The 13,932-nt window shown below is 35.2% G+C and overlaps 2 protein-coding genes across 2 annotated transcripts; both read left to right on the forward strand.

Moving 5' to 3' along the window:
- Positions 1–4,168: 4,168 nt before the first annotated feature.
- LOC139876582 (uncharacterized) lies at positions 4,169–10,272 on the forward strand. Its single transcript, XM_071863923.1, has 4 exons — positions 4,169–5,194; positions 7,347–8,309; positions 8,825–9,036; positions 9,234–10,272. The coding sequence occupies exons 1-3, from the start codon at positions 4,271–4,273 to the stop codon at positions 8,945–8,947; spliced, it is 2,010 nt and encodes a 669-aa protein (XP_071720024.1). The 5' UTR covers positions 4,169–4,270; the 3' UTR covers positions 8,948–9,036; positions 9,234–10,272.
- A 277-nt stretch (positions 10,273–10,549) lies between these two features.
- Positions 10,550–12,869, forward strand: LOC139877751 (probable receptor-like protein kinase At2g23200). Its single transcript, XM_071865176.1, has 2 exons — positions 10,550–11,490; positions 12,441–12,869. Exons 1-2 carry the CDS (start codon positions 10,939–10,941, stop codon positions 12,498–12,500), a joined length of 612 nt encoding a protein of 203 aa, XP_071721277.1. The 5' UTR covers positions 10,550–10,938; the 3' UTR covers positions 12,501–12,869.
- Positions 12,870–13,932: the final 1,063 nt, after the last annotated feature.

Consider the following 13,932-nt stretch of genomic DNA (forward strand, 5'->3'; position numbering starts at 1 on the left):
TAGAAACTTAGATCTAACATAAGTGTATGAAGTTATAACTAGACAGTTAAACTTCCATGTTCTTGAACTTACAAAGTTTAATCTTTAGTTTCAAGAATAATGAGATCAAGTTTAACTAGTAACACTTGACCAAAATAACAACATCACAAATTTAAAATACTTACAACATTTTAAGTGTAGAACCATAAGTTATAGGAACTTACAAATTTAAAATACTTACAACATTTTAAGTGTAGAACCATAAGTTATAGGAACTTAGATCCTTGTTCTTGACTTCTCATCAAACAAAGGATGGAAGAAGCAAGATTACATGAAGATACAAGCTAGATAACTTGATCTTTAACAACAAATAATTAAGAATGATGATGTACAAGTCGAATTCAAGGAAGAAAAAGAAAAGAAAAACAAAGTTGTTACTTACAAAGTTTGAGAGAAAAGTTGAGAGAAAAGAAAGTGTAAGTAAGATGTATGTGTGAAATGAAGTGAAACTAACAAATAAGTAGCAAAGAAAAATGAAAAAAAAATGGAACTCCCTCCCTCCTAGCACAAGCCATCGGTTTTGGGTCCAAAAAGGGAAGTCAAAATGTGCTTTCAAGTGTGGGAGGATGGTGAGAGCTAGAATGAGGTATAAGGTTAAATGCATGGAAAGTTGGTCATGCATGCTTGAAGCATTTGTCTCCTCACTTAGCTTAATTAACCTTGTTTAGTCTTAAAGAATCATTAGCATAAAAGTGGGCTTACTAGTAGTCCATTAAGTGTTGTAGGTTGGACTTCCAAGTCCAAAATATAAGCCCATGTTCAAGTATGCAACAAATAAATAAAAAGCCCAAGTAATTAACTACTTACATTAGTTAATTAAAAATAATTAAAAATAATTAATTATGTACGTAAATAATATTCGAAATATTATTCATGAAAAGCACGTGTCGAAATGACAAGTCGGGACATTTAAAGTCGAATACGGTAACAAGTAGAATGTATAAGAATACATTTAGTATAACGCAAGTATTAATAATAAATATTAATAAATATAAGTCGGAAAATCCAGGGTCGTTACAAGCACCATTTTCGCGACCGCAAAGAATTTCTGGTGGTCGCGAGTTTTGTTTTCTCAGCAGAGATATGATTCTTGCGACCATAACTCTAAACTCGCAGCCACCAATTTCACAGATTCAGCAAACCTTATTTAATTCGAGGGTTATGTCATGGGTTCGAGCCTCGCTCGGCCCATCCTATTAATTAATCTCAAATATGGAGCTCCAGATTGACCTCATGGGGTTTTCTCCCGGATCCTATCAGGATTCAAATTCGGTCCCTAATTTTTAACCCCCTACAAGTATTGGGGATTACGTCCGATCCATTATTCATCCATGTCTATATCTAATATTCATCCATTGAAATCGTTCATATCCACAATTAAGTGAGTGTATATCAACTCTGCATTGAGTGACCGTTGTTTTCTCAAGAAACTACTCAACCCAAACTTATGGAACAAACCTACACGATGGAATTAACAATTATTTTAAATGAAATATATCAAATAACACAATATACACAACACATCAAATGAAGACCGAAATATCAAAAAAGGTTATGGGATAACTAATATTTTTGAATCCTGCTATTATGTCAGTATATGCCTTTTCGTCGTAACCTTGGTCTCTGGATGAAATACTTAAATTTATGATTGATTAAGAAAGTACACCAACCAATATGATTGAATCGGGTTTTTCAAAATTAGGTGTTTTATCGGAGATTAAGTTCTGGCCCTCGAGAAGATACGCTTTCGTTACATACGCTGAGAAGAAGGATGCACAAAAAGCCGTGGATGAGCTAAACGGTTCGAGTATTTTCGGGCATCCTATCTTCGTCAGTAGACGGAAAAAGCCTCAAACCAGTAACTATGGTAGATCGAAGTTGTCAGGTGGTATTACTCATCGTTGTAAGTTATTTCAAAATGGTATAGTTAAAAATTCTGCTCAGCTTGCTGTTTTAATTATCGATACCATCCCTTTAGTGGATACAAAGATCTCATCCTTCTTGATTTCATGTAACGCACAAGTGGCCCGTATTTGTAAGTTTGGTCCATTCGGTTGCATTTGTATTTGTGGTGATTCGGGCAGTGTTACTAATCTTTTAGAATCTAAATCCGAAGATTTTGCTATGATTGCACCACTAGCGAATATGGGGTCTTCTTTCTTTCGCTTCGCTTGGATCGAGATTATGGGTATTCCCGTCGGTTGCGCATCAAAAGAAAATGTCTCGGATGTTGCAGAGTTGTTTGGAGAAGTGATTACGGTAGCCAAGTCATCTTCGTCTTTGGATTGCGTTGGTTCGTTTTTCGCTTTTATTAAATCAACAAGCGTTAAACATATTCATGATTTGGTTACGGCCGACATAGAGGATGAGTTTTGTTCTCGGTGTGAAGTTTGGGGTTTCGAAATATCGGACACGTCTATTGTGGCTCGTTTTATTGTTGACGCGTTTGATCATAATCTCTTATTAGCCACCAATCATTTTGTGGTAGCTAACGGCCCGATTATTGAAAAAAATGATCGTGGTAGTGAGTCAATAACTAATTCTGTAGAAACTTTGGTTCATGTTCACTTCGACTCGGTTTCTGATGCTTTAAATCATCAATGTGGAGAACCTTGTGATATCCCAGGTTCTGTTAATATTGTTGCTGATGAAGATGTTCGATTGGATTCAAAAACCGTCCCATGTTCCGCTACAATTGCTTCTGTTGATGTTAATTGTTTGGCTTCTAAATCTGTTCTTCCTCCTGCTGGTTCTCATTCAGAATTAGCCCCCGGAACTAGTGCACGTACTATGTTTGGATCTGTTGATGCGAATTTGAGTTTGGGTTCTGGTTTGACTACAGATGTCGGGTTGCACAGGGTGTATGACGGGAAAAAAAGTCGATTTCTTCGAGGGGCCCAGACGATGATGTTGATATTGATTCTAATGGTGTTTTAGAGCCAAATGATGATAACTTAACGTTTGCGGAAAGAATGACTCAATTAAAGAAAGAGAAGAAGAAAAAGAAGGAAGAATTGTTGGCAAATAGAAAGGTTGAATCGAACGTTTAAAGACCTAAACCAATTTTGATTGGTTGTAGTGGAAGATGTTATTGTGATTGCGAGGTTCCCTCGTGTGACGGTTTTTGCAAAGCATGGTATGTTTTGAATAAGGATGTTTCAAAATGTTTACTTGGTGATGTTAACCCGAAGTCAAGAAAGAAGGCGAACGAGGCTTCCACTTCGAGTGATTATAAGCTTAACGACAACATTGACGATTTGGATTATGGGGACGCAATTCAAAACTTGTTTATGGGTCCTCAAGATGGAAGAGATGGCGGCTCATCGGCAATTGGAAGAAGAAATATGTCCGCAGAGGCTTTCGTGGCTCTGAATGTGTTGATGACACGGTTGGCCGGGGAGAGTGCACCGGGTGATGGTTCTGCTAATGTGTCATGTTATAAGTTTGAGAATCGGTCCGGGAAGAATTCTTTCAAAGAGAAGGTTAATGGAAAATTGAAAAGGGCGGGTCCTCGAGGTTGATTGTTATGGTATGTCCTTGTCCTTCGGTTGGTTTCATTCCTTGCAGTTTCGGGTTTTTTTCCGGTTTTTATTTGGTTAAATTGTTTGTAAGATTTTTTTATCGGGATGTTAGGGAGGCTCGTTTATGGATATACTTTGTTTAATTGGTTGTTTTATAGTTGCGAACTTCCCCATTCTCCCTCTTGTCCTTTTGTATTCCTTGTTGGGGGCGTTTTTCTTTGGAAAGCGGTCACGTTTCTATATGAGTATTTGTTTTTTTCGCAAAAAACAAAAAAAAAAAAAAAAAAAAAATTGCACTTGTTTTCATCGGATGCCCTGAATTTTGATAATTTAAGGTTGTTAGTTTATTGCTCTGATCGTAGACCTTGATTACAAAATCTAATAGACTAATAGTCAAAATGTGGTTGAAGTATCTCCATCACTCCAGCTCATTGCATACGCTATTAAATGCATAAAAACATTTTTATAATTCATGGCCCCACATGGCCACATGTAGCTTGTTCCCATTGCCAATTTTAAATTTTCTAGGATCGCAGGTAAAAAGATTAGTAGTAGTATATAATGTCGCATGTGTTGAATTTTGAACCTTCAACTTCATTTATAATCCAAATACAATTTTTTTCTTTGAAAAAGCAGAAACTTTATTTCTTCTGTATTCCTCTCTTTCATTTGGTAAACTAATATATACATAAGAAAAAAGAGAGAGAAATATGGAATCTACCACTTCGAATTTTAGTCACTTACAAATTCCACTTGAAGAAGTACTAAAAGCCACCAACAACTTTGATAAGAAAAATGTCATTGGCCAGGGTGAGTTGGGAAAGGTGTATAAAGGGAAGCTCTTGAGGTCCGAAAAATGGGTGAAGATTGCTGCGCGGCGATTAGACAGTAAGCATAAGCGACGCATCGAGTTCTTAACAGAGATTTCTGCGCTTTCGAGCCTCCAGCATGAAAATATAGTCTCTATTATCGGGTTTTGTGATGAAAATGATGAGAAGGTGATCATAAACGAGTATTTGGCCAAGGGGAGCCTCGAGATGCATCTAAGCAAGCCAAGTCTGACATGGGTTCAAAGACTAAAGATATGTATTGGTGTTGCGCGGGCATTAAGTTACATCCATTTTGAGGATGGACGCGGTTCCTGTGTGATACATCGTAACATTAATAGCTCTACAATCTTATTAAATAATAAGCTTGAGCCCAAGTTATCTGGTTTTGAGTATTCAGTCAAGCAGTCAGTACATCGGATAGACCAGGTTTTTATAAAGGAAACTATTGGTACAAAAGGGTATGTGGACCCAGCAATAGAAATGACAGGAGGTGTGACCTACAAGTCGGACGTCTACTCATTTGGCGTTGTTTTGTGGGAAGTATTATACGGGAGGAAAGCGTTTATTTCGGATGAATTTGATAGGTTTCTAACTCCACTGGCCAGATTTCATTTTGAAAACAAAACACCGAATGTGATCCCGCCTGTCCTAAATGATCAATTAGGCATGGAATCTGCCAGAATTCTCAAAGATGCAGCGTATTCTTGCTCAAATGATGAGCGAGAAGAACGCCCGAGTTTAAAGACTATTAACAATGTACTTGAAAGAGCGTTGGAGCTACAGCTGCAGCATCAAAGTCTTTACGTAAGACCCTCCACTTCTTCCTTTTCTTTTGCTGTCACTGCATCCATCTCTATTGATTCACATGGTTTTTCATGTTAATGTACAGGTAGTGATATGGGTTAATGGCCTAATGGGTTAATATGTTGGGTTATTGGGTTAAGGTTGGGTTAATTAGTATTGTGTTATATTATCAGTTTTTGCTACTTTGTGATGAATTATTATGATTACTGTTTTTCTTTTTTTCAAAAAAGAACTTGATAACATTATCGGATCGGAAAATCAACAACTACAACCGATACAATGGGAGATCCAAACCGAGCCAATCAGGTGGCATAACAAAACATAACCTAACAAACGGTCTCACCAACATGGTGAAAAAAATCATTTTTTGGCGAATATATATATATATATATATATATATATATATATATATATATATATATATATATCATGAAGACCGGGCAGATTACAAATTACATGATTGAGCAGATCATCATCAGATCTGTTACTCGTAACACTACAATTGCATCAAAACTACAAACATTGACAGGTGCTAGGGTACATCAAATTGAGTCACCAATACGACTTGAAAAAAATATAAGAGCAGTTAAACAACAAACTATTCACAAACCTGCTTAAAAACTAAACTATCGATATACATCCCCCAGCCTGGCTCCCGAACCACCACCTCACCTTCTCTTCACGAAGAGCAGCAATCACCATTTTCAAAGAAAGACATAAGACTGAAAAGAACGGAAAAATCCGGCAACAATTCGGCAAAAATACGTCGAAGACAATCTCCGGCTCTCATGGATCTGGCAGCCGAAAGAAAGCAAAGAAGACGACGCCAAAGAAAAATGACTTCATACATCTCGTCGATCTTAGATCTCACCCGAGATTGTCGACTGAGATCTCAGAAAGACAATAGGCCGGAGAAATCGCCTGAAAAACGAAGCACATAACTTCCGGCCAGCCCTAAACCAGCAACCAAAAGAAAAAGGCAACAAGGAAACAAACCTATGCCAAACCAGAAACGCAGAATGCATGTGAGATGACATTCGTCGCCTGCACCGCCGGAAAAGCCAAAAGGAAGGTGGCCACCAACCTTGACCGCGAGAAAAGTGAGGAGAACAACAGATCAAGAAGAAAAAGGAAAGAAAAAAAACGAACGAACCCACAGCGATTACAAAATGAAAGATGTACAAAAGACCTACAAAGGAGGCAAAAAAAAAAAAAAAGAAGCGGTGCCGAAAAAGTAAAGAAGATGAGCTAGGGTTACAGGTTTTTGAGGAGAAGTAGAGTGTTTTGGGGTGTCACGGAGTCTCCACTAATTATATTTTTTTCTGGAAAAAAAACATTTACTGGGAAATTAGACATGAAAATAATAACAACATAGGATAACCTAACAATCAATTGCACTAAACAGGAAAAAAAAGACCAAGACAACGACAGCAGACAGGAGAACGCCGCCCGCCACCGCAACAAAACAAAGAGAACCTAAACCATTCTCAGCAAAACCCAGAGCCTTCGAGAGAACACCAAAGGATGTTGAACCGCTATAAATCATGAAAAAGGGAAACCCTACTGCTGCGAGCCACTTTAAACTGCCACGTAAGTGAATCGGTTCGCAAAATACCCATCCCACACTGGGCAGAGAACCAGATCTCTAATACGGAGATTGTCGCGTGGCCCAACCCCGAAGGTGTCACGAGAAAAGACAAATCCTGGCAAATAAACCACGACAGCCGCAACTAACGGCCTTACACCAATAAACAGAGCTTTGTCATCCTTTTCAAATAACTCAGTTAATAAGGTCTGATTGTCAGCTCTAACCAGCAAATTTCAGATTATAGTTACTGTTTCAAACATGGTCATAAACTTTCAGAAATGATACCAACAATAAGGGCTCATCAACTATAACCAGAAACAAAGATTCTTTAAAAAACTATTACCAGCCTTGTCTAATTATGTGTCCGATATATTGCAAATCCAGTCAAGGTTGTGCTACAAAAATGGGTTATTTAACTAAATAAGGGATTATAGATTTGAAGACCAATTTGGTCTCATATGCACACGAAAACTATGATTAATTGCAAACAAAATGATCAATTCTTTTGTTTCTTATGACATAATTTACAAGTAACACCTATTTCTGTTTCTCTCCTTGTTGCAGAGAGCTAACTTGGAAGACTTGACATCTCAATTAAGTCACTTGAAGATTCGACTTGCGGATATAAATTCTGCCAAATTCTATCACCGAGCAAAGTTCTATGACGTATATCGAGCAGAACTTCAACAGTGGAATAAAAAGAATTCTGCCACTGTCTTTATAAAACGCCTATGTCCTAGAGAAGACAAAACAAGAGAAGATGTATTCGCTACTGACATTGAAATGCTTACAACTTGTAAGCATCCCAACATAGTTACTCTAGTTGGATTTTGTGATGAGGATGATGAAAAGATCCTTGTTATTGAGGATGCTCCTAACGGATACCTTATTGATTATTTGGTAAAAGACAATGACAAAGACATGTCTCTTCTTAGTTGGGAAAAACGTTTGAAAATATGTCTTGATGTTGCATATGGATTAAAGTACCTTCACTATGAGATGGACGACCAAAAGACAGTGATAAACGGTGATTTCACTACAATGTCAATTGCTTTAGATGAGAACTTTGTGGCAAAGATTGTTGACTTTGGGTTTTCGATGTTCCTTCCTCCAAACCAAGATTCTCTTCATGTCAAACTAGTTCGTGGCAGTAAATTTTACATAGATCCAGAATATGCTGGGGGTGGTGTGTTAACAAGAGCATCGGATGTATATACTTTCGGAGTAATTTTGTTTGAAGTTTTATGTGGAAGGATGGCCTCCCATGAAATGTACTTGAAGGAGAGTGAAGTTGGGTTGGTATACGTGGCACGCCGATGCTTCCTTGATGGAACACTAACGGATATAATAGATCCTATAATTAAGGAAGCAAGTGATGACAACAATTTAATTATAACGAAAGGACCCGACAAAGATTCTTTAGACACATTTGTAAATCTTGCATACCAGTGTGTGGCTACAGTTCAACGCGCACGTCCAACAATGGAATTCATTGTGGAAGAGCTTGAAAAAGCATTATCGTTTCAAGTAAGTCATTATATTATAAATGTATTAATAGTTTAACTGTTAATAAAGACGTGTACAATCGCACATGGCTGAAAATTTGAAAAACTCATTATATATACTTGTTTTTCCCGTTTGTCCAAGTAAGGGAAAAGAACTTAAATCGTTAAACAAAATTTTTTTATCTGATTCTTTCAAATTTTTAAAAATACACATTATATATATATTGGAATGTTTAACGCTTATAAGGCTCCATATTTTATATTTCGAACATGTAAATTAATAAGACACACTGATTAGTAATATCTAATACTAATACTTCTACAGAAAAGTGTGTACGTAGCATAATAATTCTACGTACGCCTTACCGATGACGTATATATTGCCTAGAAAACAAACAAAATAATGTTAAGGGAAGACAACAGAAGTTTCAAATCTTAAAGCAACATGCCCTTGCAATATGAAAAAAAAAAAACTACAACCTTTGAAATAAGTTTTTCTCAATAATCTCTATTTTCTCATGTTATTGCTTAATGGAGGCGAAAGCACGATGCCAACAACATTCCGACCAAGTTGTTGATGGAGTTGATCATTTGACACTTGCAAATTCTGTAACACTCTTCTTCATATACTTATGCTTTCTTATTTACTTCTCTATTTAGTATGCCATTTAATAACTTATTTCCTATTTATTGTAATAAAGGAACATTTAAAATATGCAATTGAAAGACCTACCCCAAACTACATGAAGGTAAGTATATTTACCATTTTTTGGTTATTATATTAACTCCGTCATTACATCCTCCTATTCTCCATCAATTATATCAATTATCACAATAATTCGTACGAATGTAATTGGGCCGATTAAAAATATAAAGATCTAACTTTAACTTTACAACTGGATTAAATGGTAAAACTTTAATATGTAATATTGTATTCTTGGGCCAGTTGAAGGAGGGTTTCCATCCCCTTGCCTTCCAATTGGCTCCACCATTGCAGGCAAATCTTTTTGAGCATCTTCATATTCCACTCGGTGATATAATGTTGGCCACGAAGAACTTTTCGGATGAATACTGCATTAGAGAATTCAAAGATTGTTACTTTTACAGAGTAGAACTTGAGCATTTTGATCAAGAAAAGTACTTTGCCTCCATAACAGAAGAGAATGGAAATAAACCACCCAAAAAACGTTCCACTGTAATAATAAAACGCTTCCATGGAGAAGACAAAGTAACAAAAGAATTATTATTTAATGAAATTGAAATGCTTACAACTTGCAGACATCCTAACGTAGTCACTCTACTTGGATTTTGTGTTGAAGATTTCGATGAGGTGATCCTCATTTTTGAGAATGCTCATGAATTCCTTGCTTCGTCTTTGTACATCAAAGACACGTTTGTTCTTACATGGTCAAGACGTTTGAGAATATGCCTGGATGTTGCATATGGATTGAAGTACCTACATAACCAGAAGATGATATTACATTGTAATATTACGAGCTTAGACATTTTTGTAGATGAATATTTTCGGGCCAAAATTTCTAATTTTGGTTACTCTGTATTCCTTTATCGGAATCAAAATGACTGTGATTTCAATAAACGGCTCTTATCACATATGAACGATTGTTACCTGGATCCAGTTTTTTGCAAGACTGGCATATTTACAAAAAAAACAGATGTATACTGTTTCGGAGTACTTCTGTTTGAAATTGCATGTGGGATGTTGGCCTTTAATGAAATTTACGAGAGCGATAACGGAATCGCAGCTGCGGCTCGAAGATGCTTCCATAATGGAACACTCAAGGAAATGATAGACCCTTTAATAAAGGAAGAAAGCCGTGAAAACAATTTTACTTTGTTTAAGGGACCCAACGAAAATTCTCTTAATGCATTTTTAAAAATCGCAGCTGCGTGTGTGGAAACTGATCCACGCAAACGTCCAGAAATGAAAGTTATTGTTGAGAAGCTTGAGAAAACCTTATCATATCAGGTAAGTTGACTTTAGAAAAATTCACTTTATTCGATCTCTTCGCGTGCGTGTGTGTGATATATATATATATATATATATATATATATATATATATATATATATATATATATATATATATATATATATATATGGAGTAAATTATAATATAATTAAAATAATAAAACAATGTTTTTACATCCTATATATGTGTCATCTTCTAAGCTAATTAAATTATATTAATCCTATGTGGAATCTTCTAAGCCAATTAAATTACACTAATCCTATGTGTCCTCTTGCTTTAATGCATGTTTTTATTCGGTGCATGTGTGATCATGGTTGACAGGAAAATCATAAAGACCCCTTCAAGATTTCACTTGATGACATAAGATCAGCCACACAAAACTTCCATCATGACAATTGTGTTGGAGGAGGAGGGTTTGGGAAAGTTTATAAAGGAAAACTTCCACACGGTGATCATATAGTTGTGGCAAAGCGATTGGATACAAGCAGTCGTCAAGGGGAAAAACAATTTCAAAGTGAGCTCCAAATTCTTTTTGAGTATAAGCATGAAAATATTATTAGTCTTGTGGGATATTGTGATGAAAAAGATGAGAAAATCATTGTTTACGAGTACGCATCAAAAGGAAGCCTTGATAGGTATTTGAACCATACTTCTCTTACTTGGATGAAACGACTTCACATTTGTATTGGTGTTGCAACCGCATTGGATTTCCTTCATAGCGGAGTCGGAAAACAAGCAACGGTGATACATAGGGACATCAAAACCGAGAACATTCTGTTAACAGCTGAATTAAATGCAAAACTTGCTGATTTTGGACTTTCCTTGATAAGTGCAATAAATAAAGAAACTGATTACGTGATCGATGGTGCTTGCGGCACACCTGGCTACGTAGATCCACTTTACGTGCAATCAAATTTCTTAACCAAAGAATCTGATATATATTCGTTTGGTGTTGTTTTGTTTGAGATCTTATGTGGAAGATCAACGTTTTTTATCCACAAACAGAAAGGTGTCTATATACCAAGTTTCATCAAGAACAGCTTTGATAAAGGAAAAATAGATGAAGTGGTGTTTGAGAAAATAAAAACACAGATCAAACCGGAAGCACTAACTGAATTTTACACAATTGCCTACCGGTGCTTAAATGAGAAAAGAGAAGAACGACCAAAAGCGAAAGAAGTCGTGGAACAACTCAACAAGGCATTGGAATTACAAGTAAGTTAATATAGTATAAGAGTTCTGACTTTTTTGTTGTTTTTTATACTCAACCACTCTGCCTCCAACTGTATAAGATAATCTTGATTAGCTAAGATATATAACATCAAATTACATTAGTTTCAATCGTCTATTGAATTACTGAACACACATTCGTAGATATGCGAGATAAGTTCCACGTCTTTGATGTGGCTAAGAACTATGTAATATTTCTACTGATATACTAGTGAAATGACCCGTGGAACCACGGGTCTGGTTAAACGAAACAGTTTAATGATATGTTTTAGGAATTAAGTGAATGTAAATGCTAAAGTCATTTAGTTTAATGACCCGTAAAACCACGGATTCTAGAAAAGAAACTTGTCGTTGTTTTTACAAACATATAGAGACATGTATTTTCGCATACATATGTAACGTACTTAATCCCGTATAGAGAATTCATATTGGAATATTAATATTATAATAATTATTATTATAATTATAATAATAATAATCAATAATAATAATAGAGTTTACTTAAAAATTGAGTATTTATATTTTAATAATAATTATTACTAATAACAAATGCCTTTTGAAATTTTTTTAAAAAATTAAAATACAATTATTATATGAAAGTTGTACAATATGCTTTAAAATTTGTAAATTTGTTCATTGAGTGTTTTGTAGAAGATTGTACACTTTGTTTTAAAGTTTGTACATATGATCATGTGTGTGTTTTATCATAAGGAATAAAGGAATAAATGCTGCATCTTTTGTTAATTTATATCTTAATAATAATTAATTGTAAAGATTAAATTTTAATTGTAAATTAAATTGATTTATGATGTCATTCAAGTGAGTTAGATTTTTTTCTATTTTCTTTTTGATTTTTTTCAACGAAGGAAAATGAGTATTTATGATGTCATCATTATAGCATTTTAATATTAACTATATATTTTTTTTACATGTAGATGTCAACAGGTGATGGAGCTTCTTCCACAACAAATACTTCATTTCAAGTGCAAGATTGAAAGTCAAATGATATATGCAAGATTGAAGGTCAAAGGATATATTCATGGTTGTATGTATTACCTCTTATTCAAGCATGATTCAAAAAATGTCGCAGATTGCATTGTCTGATGAATGGATGGAGATTACCGTGTTAAAAGTCAGCTAATCATGTGTTTACTGAAAATTGGTGTATTTCACTAAATTTGAAGGTGGTAAGTTAGACCATCAAGGTTTATGTATGTCCCTTTGAATTTGAAACTGGGATCAGCTTAGATGTTGTTCAAAGATCAAGATATGCAAATGTCAATTCCATTATTTTGATATGTTAAATGGTCAATTTACTTTCTATGTTAATAGACCTGCATTTATATAGGAAGAATGCGTATTTTTTCGTATTGATGACTTAATCGGTTTATTAATTTACTGTAGATAGACTTTAGTGGTTGTATGATCACTTTGTCAGTTTTAATAAGGTTTAATTTTGCTAGATGGTTGTATGAATCAACGATGACTACTTGGTTATGTGTTAGTAGAATTGGTGTCGATTTTTTAACAGGAATATAAGCATACTTATATTACGAATGTTGACAGATATTTACCAATAGTTTCACCGCATGACTTGAACTCACAAGTTCAAAGTAGATGAGTTACTTTGATACTACTAGGTCATTCGCACTTTGATCTAGTTGGTTTTGATTTGAATCTTACCATATGTTATATCAACTCGTTATGGGTATCCCCATCATCCAAACTCAAAGCCGTTAAAGCTTCTTGTATTGAGAAATCACTCCACAATAATAACCGCACCATGTCATCAAACTATATACGGATGCCACTAAATTTGTTTTAGCGTGAATGCTCACCTGGTTTTTGACAATTACAGGATTAGTCGCTCTCATTCAAGACCTTTAAAATATATCGTTAAATCCCCTTACATGTCACACACGTGAATTGTAAAACCGTCAATAATATTTTCCCTCTTTTAACATTACACATCACACTTCACACTTCAAACATCACACTTATAATTCCCTCATCCGAACATCAAACACTACATCCTCAACAAATCATCATAACAAAAATATAAAAAGTATAAAACGCTACCAAAATCATATTAGAATTCCACGTGTCCCAAATTTTAAAAAATCTTTAATTAACAATTTTGGCTTATTTTTTTTTATTTGTATTGTATAATAATTGTTGAAAGTTATATCAATGAAAAACATATTTAACGTTGTGTTGTAGTTCAAGTGATAGTGACATGACACTTTTTGTAAGAGGTCAAACTCGGGGACTACAACATTGCACACAAGGTTATCCCCTGATCTTGAAATCCACTCAAGGTCGTCGTTCGCACATTGTGTTGTGGCGGGGAAGGGGTTTTACCGGCAATGTCATCGGATTGGTTCAGGTTTCCTCTTGGACAACACTGGGAGACAGGTTATGCAACTG

Source organism: Rutidosis leptorrhynchoides, chromosome 11 (genome assembly GCF_046630445.1).
Source record: "Rutidosis leptorrhynchoides isolate AG116_Rl617_1_P2 chromosome 11, CSIRO_AGI_Rlap_v1, whole genome shotgun sequence".
NCBI classification, from domain to species: domain Eukaryota; kingdom Viridiplantae; phylum Streptophyta; class Magnoliopsida; order Asterales; family Asteraceae; genus Rutidosis; species Rutidosis leptorrhynchoides.

Bases quoted from the DNA above. Each gene is read 5' to 3' on its own strand.
- LOC139877751 (XM_071865176.1), top strand. From the start codon at position 10,939: ATGAAACGACTTCACATTTGTATTGGTGTTGCAACCGCATTGGATTTC. The intron at 11,491-12,440 runs GTAAGTTAATAT...TTTTACATGTAG, and splicing joins ACAAGGCATTGGAATTACAA to ATGTCAACAGGTGATGGAGC.
- LOC139876582 (XM_071863923.1), top strand. From the start codon at position 4,271: ATGGAATCTACCACTTCGAATTTTAGTCACTTACAAATTCCACTTGAA. The intron at 5,195-7,346 runs GTAAGACCCTCC...TCCTTGTTGCAG, and splicing joins TGCAGCATCAAAGTCTTTAC to AGAGCTAACTTGGAAGACTT. The intron at 8,310-8,824 runs GTAAGTCATTAT...TGCTTAATGGAG, and splicing joins AAAAAGCATTATCGTTTCAA to GCGAAAGCACGATGCCAACA.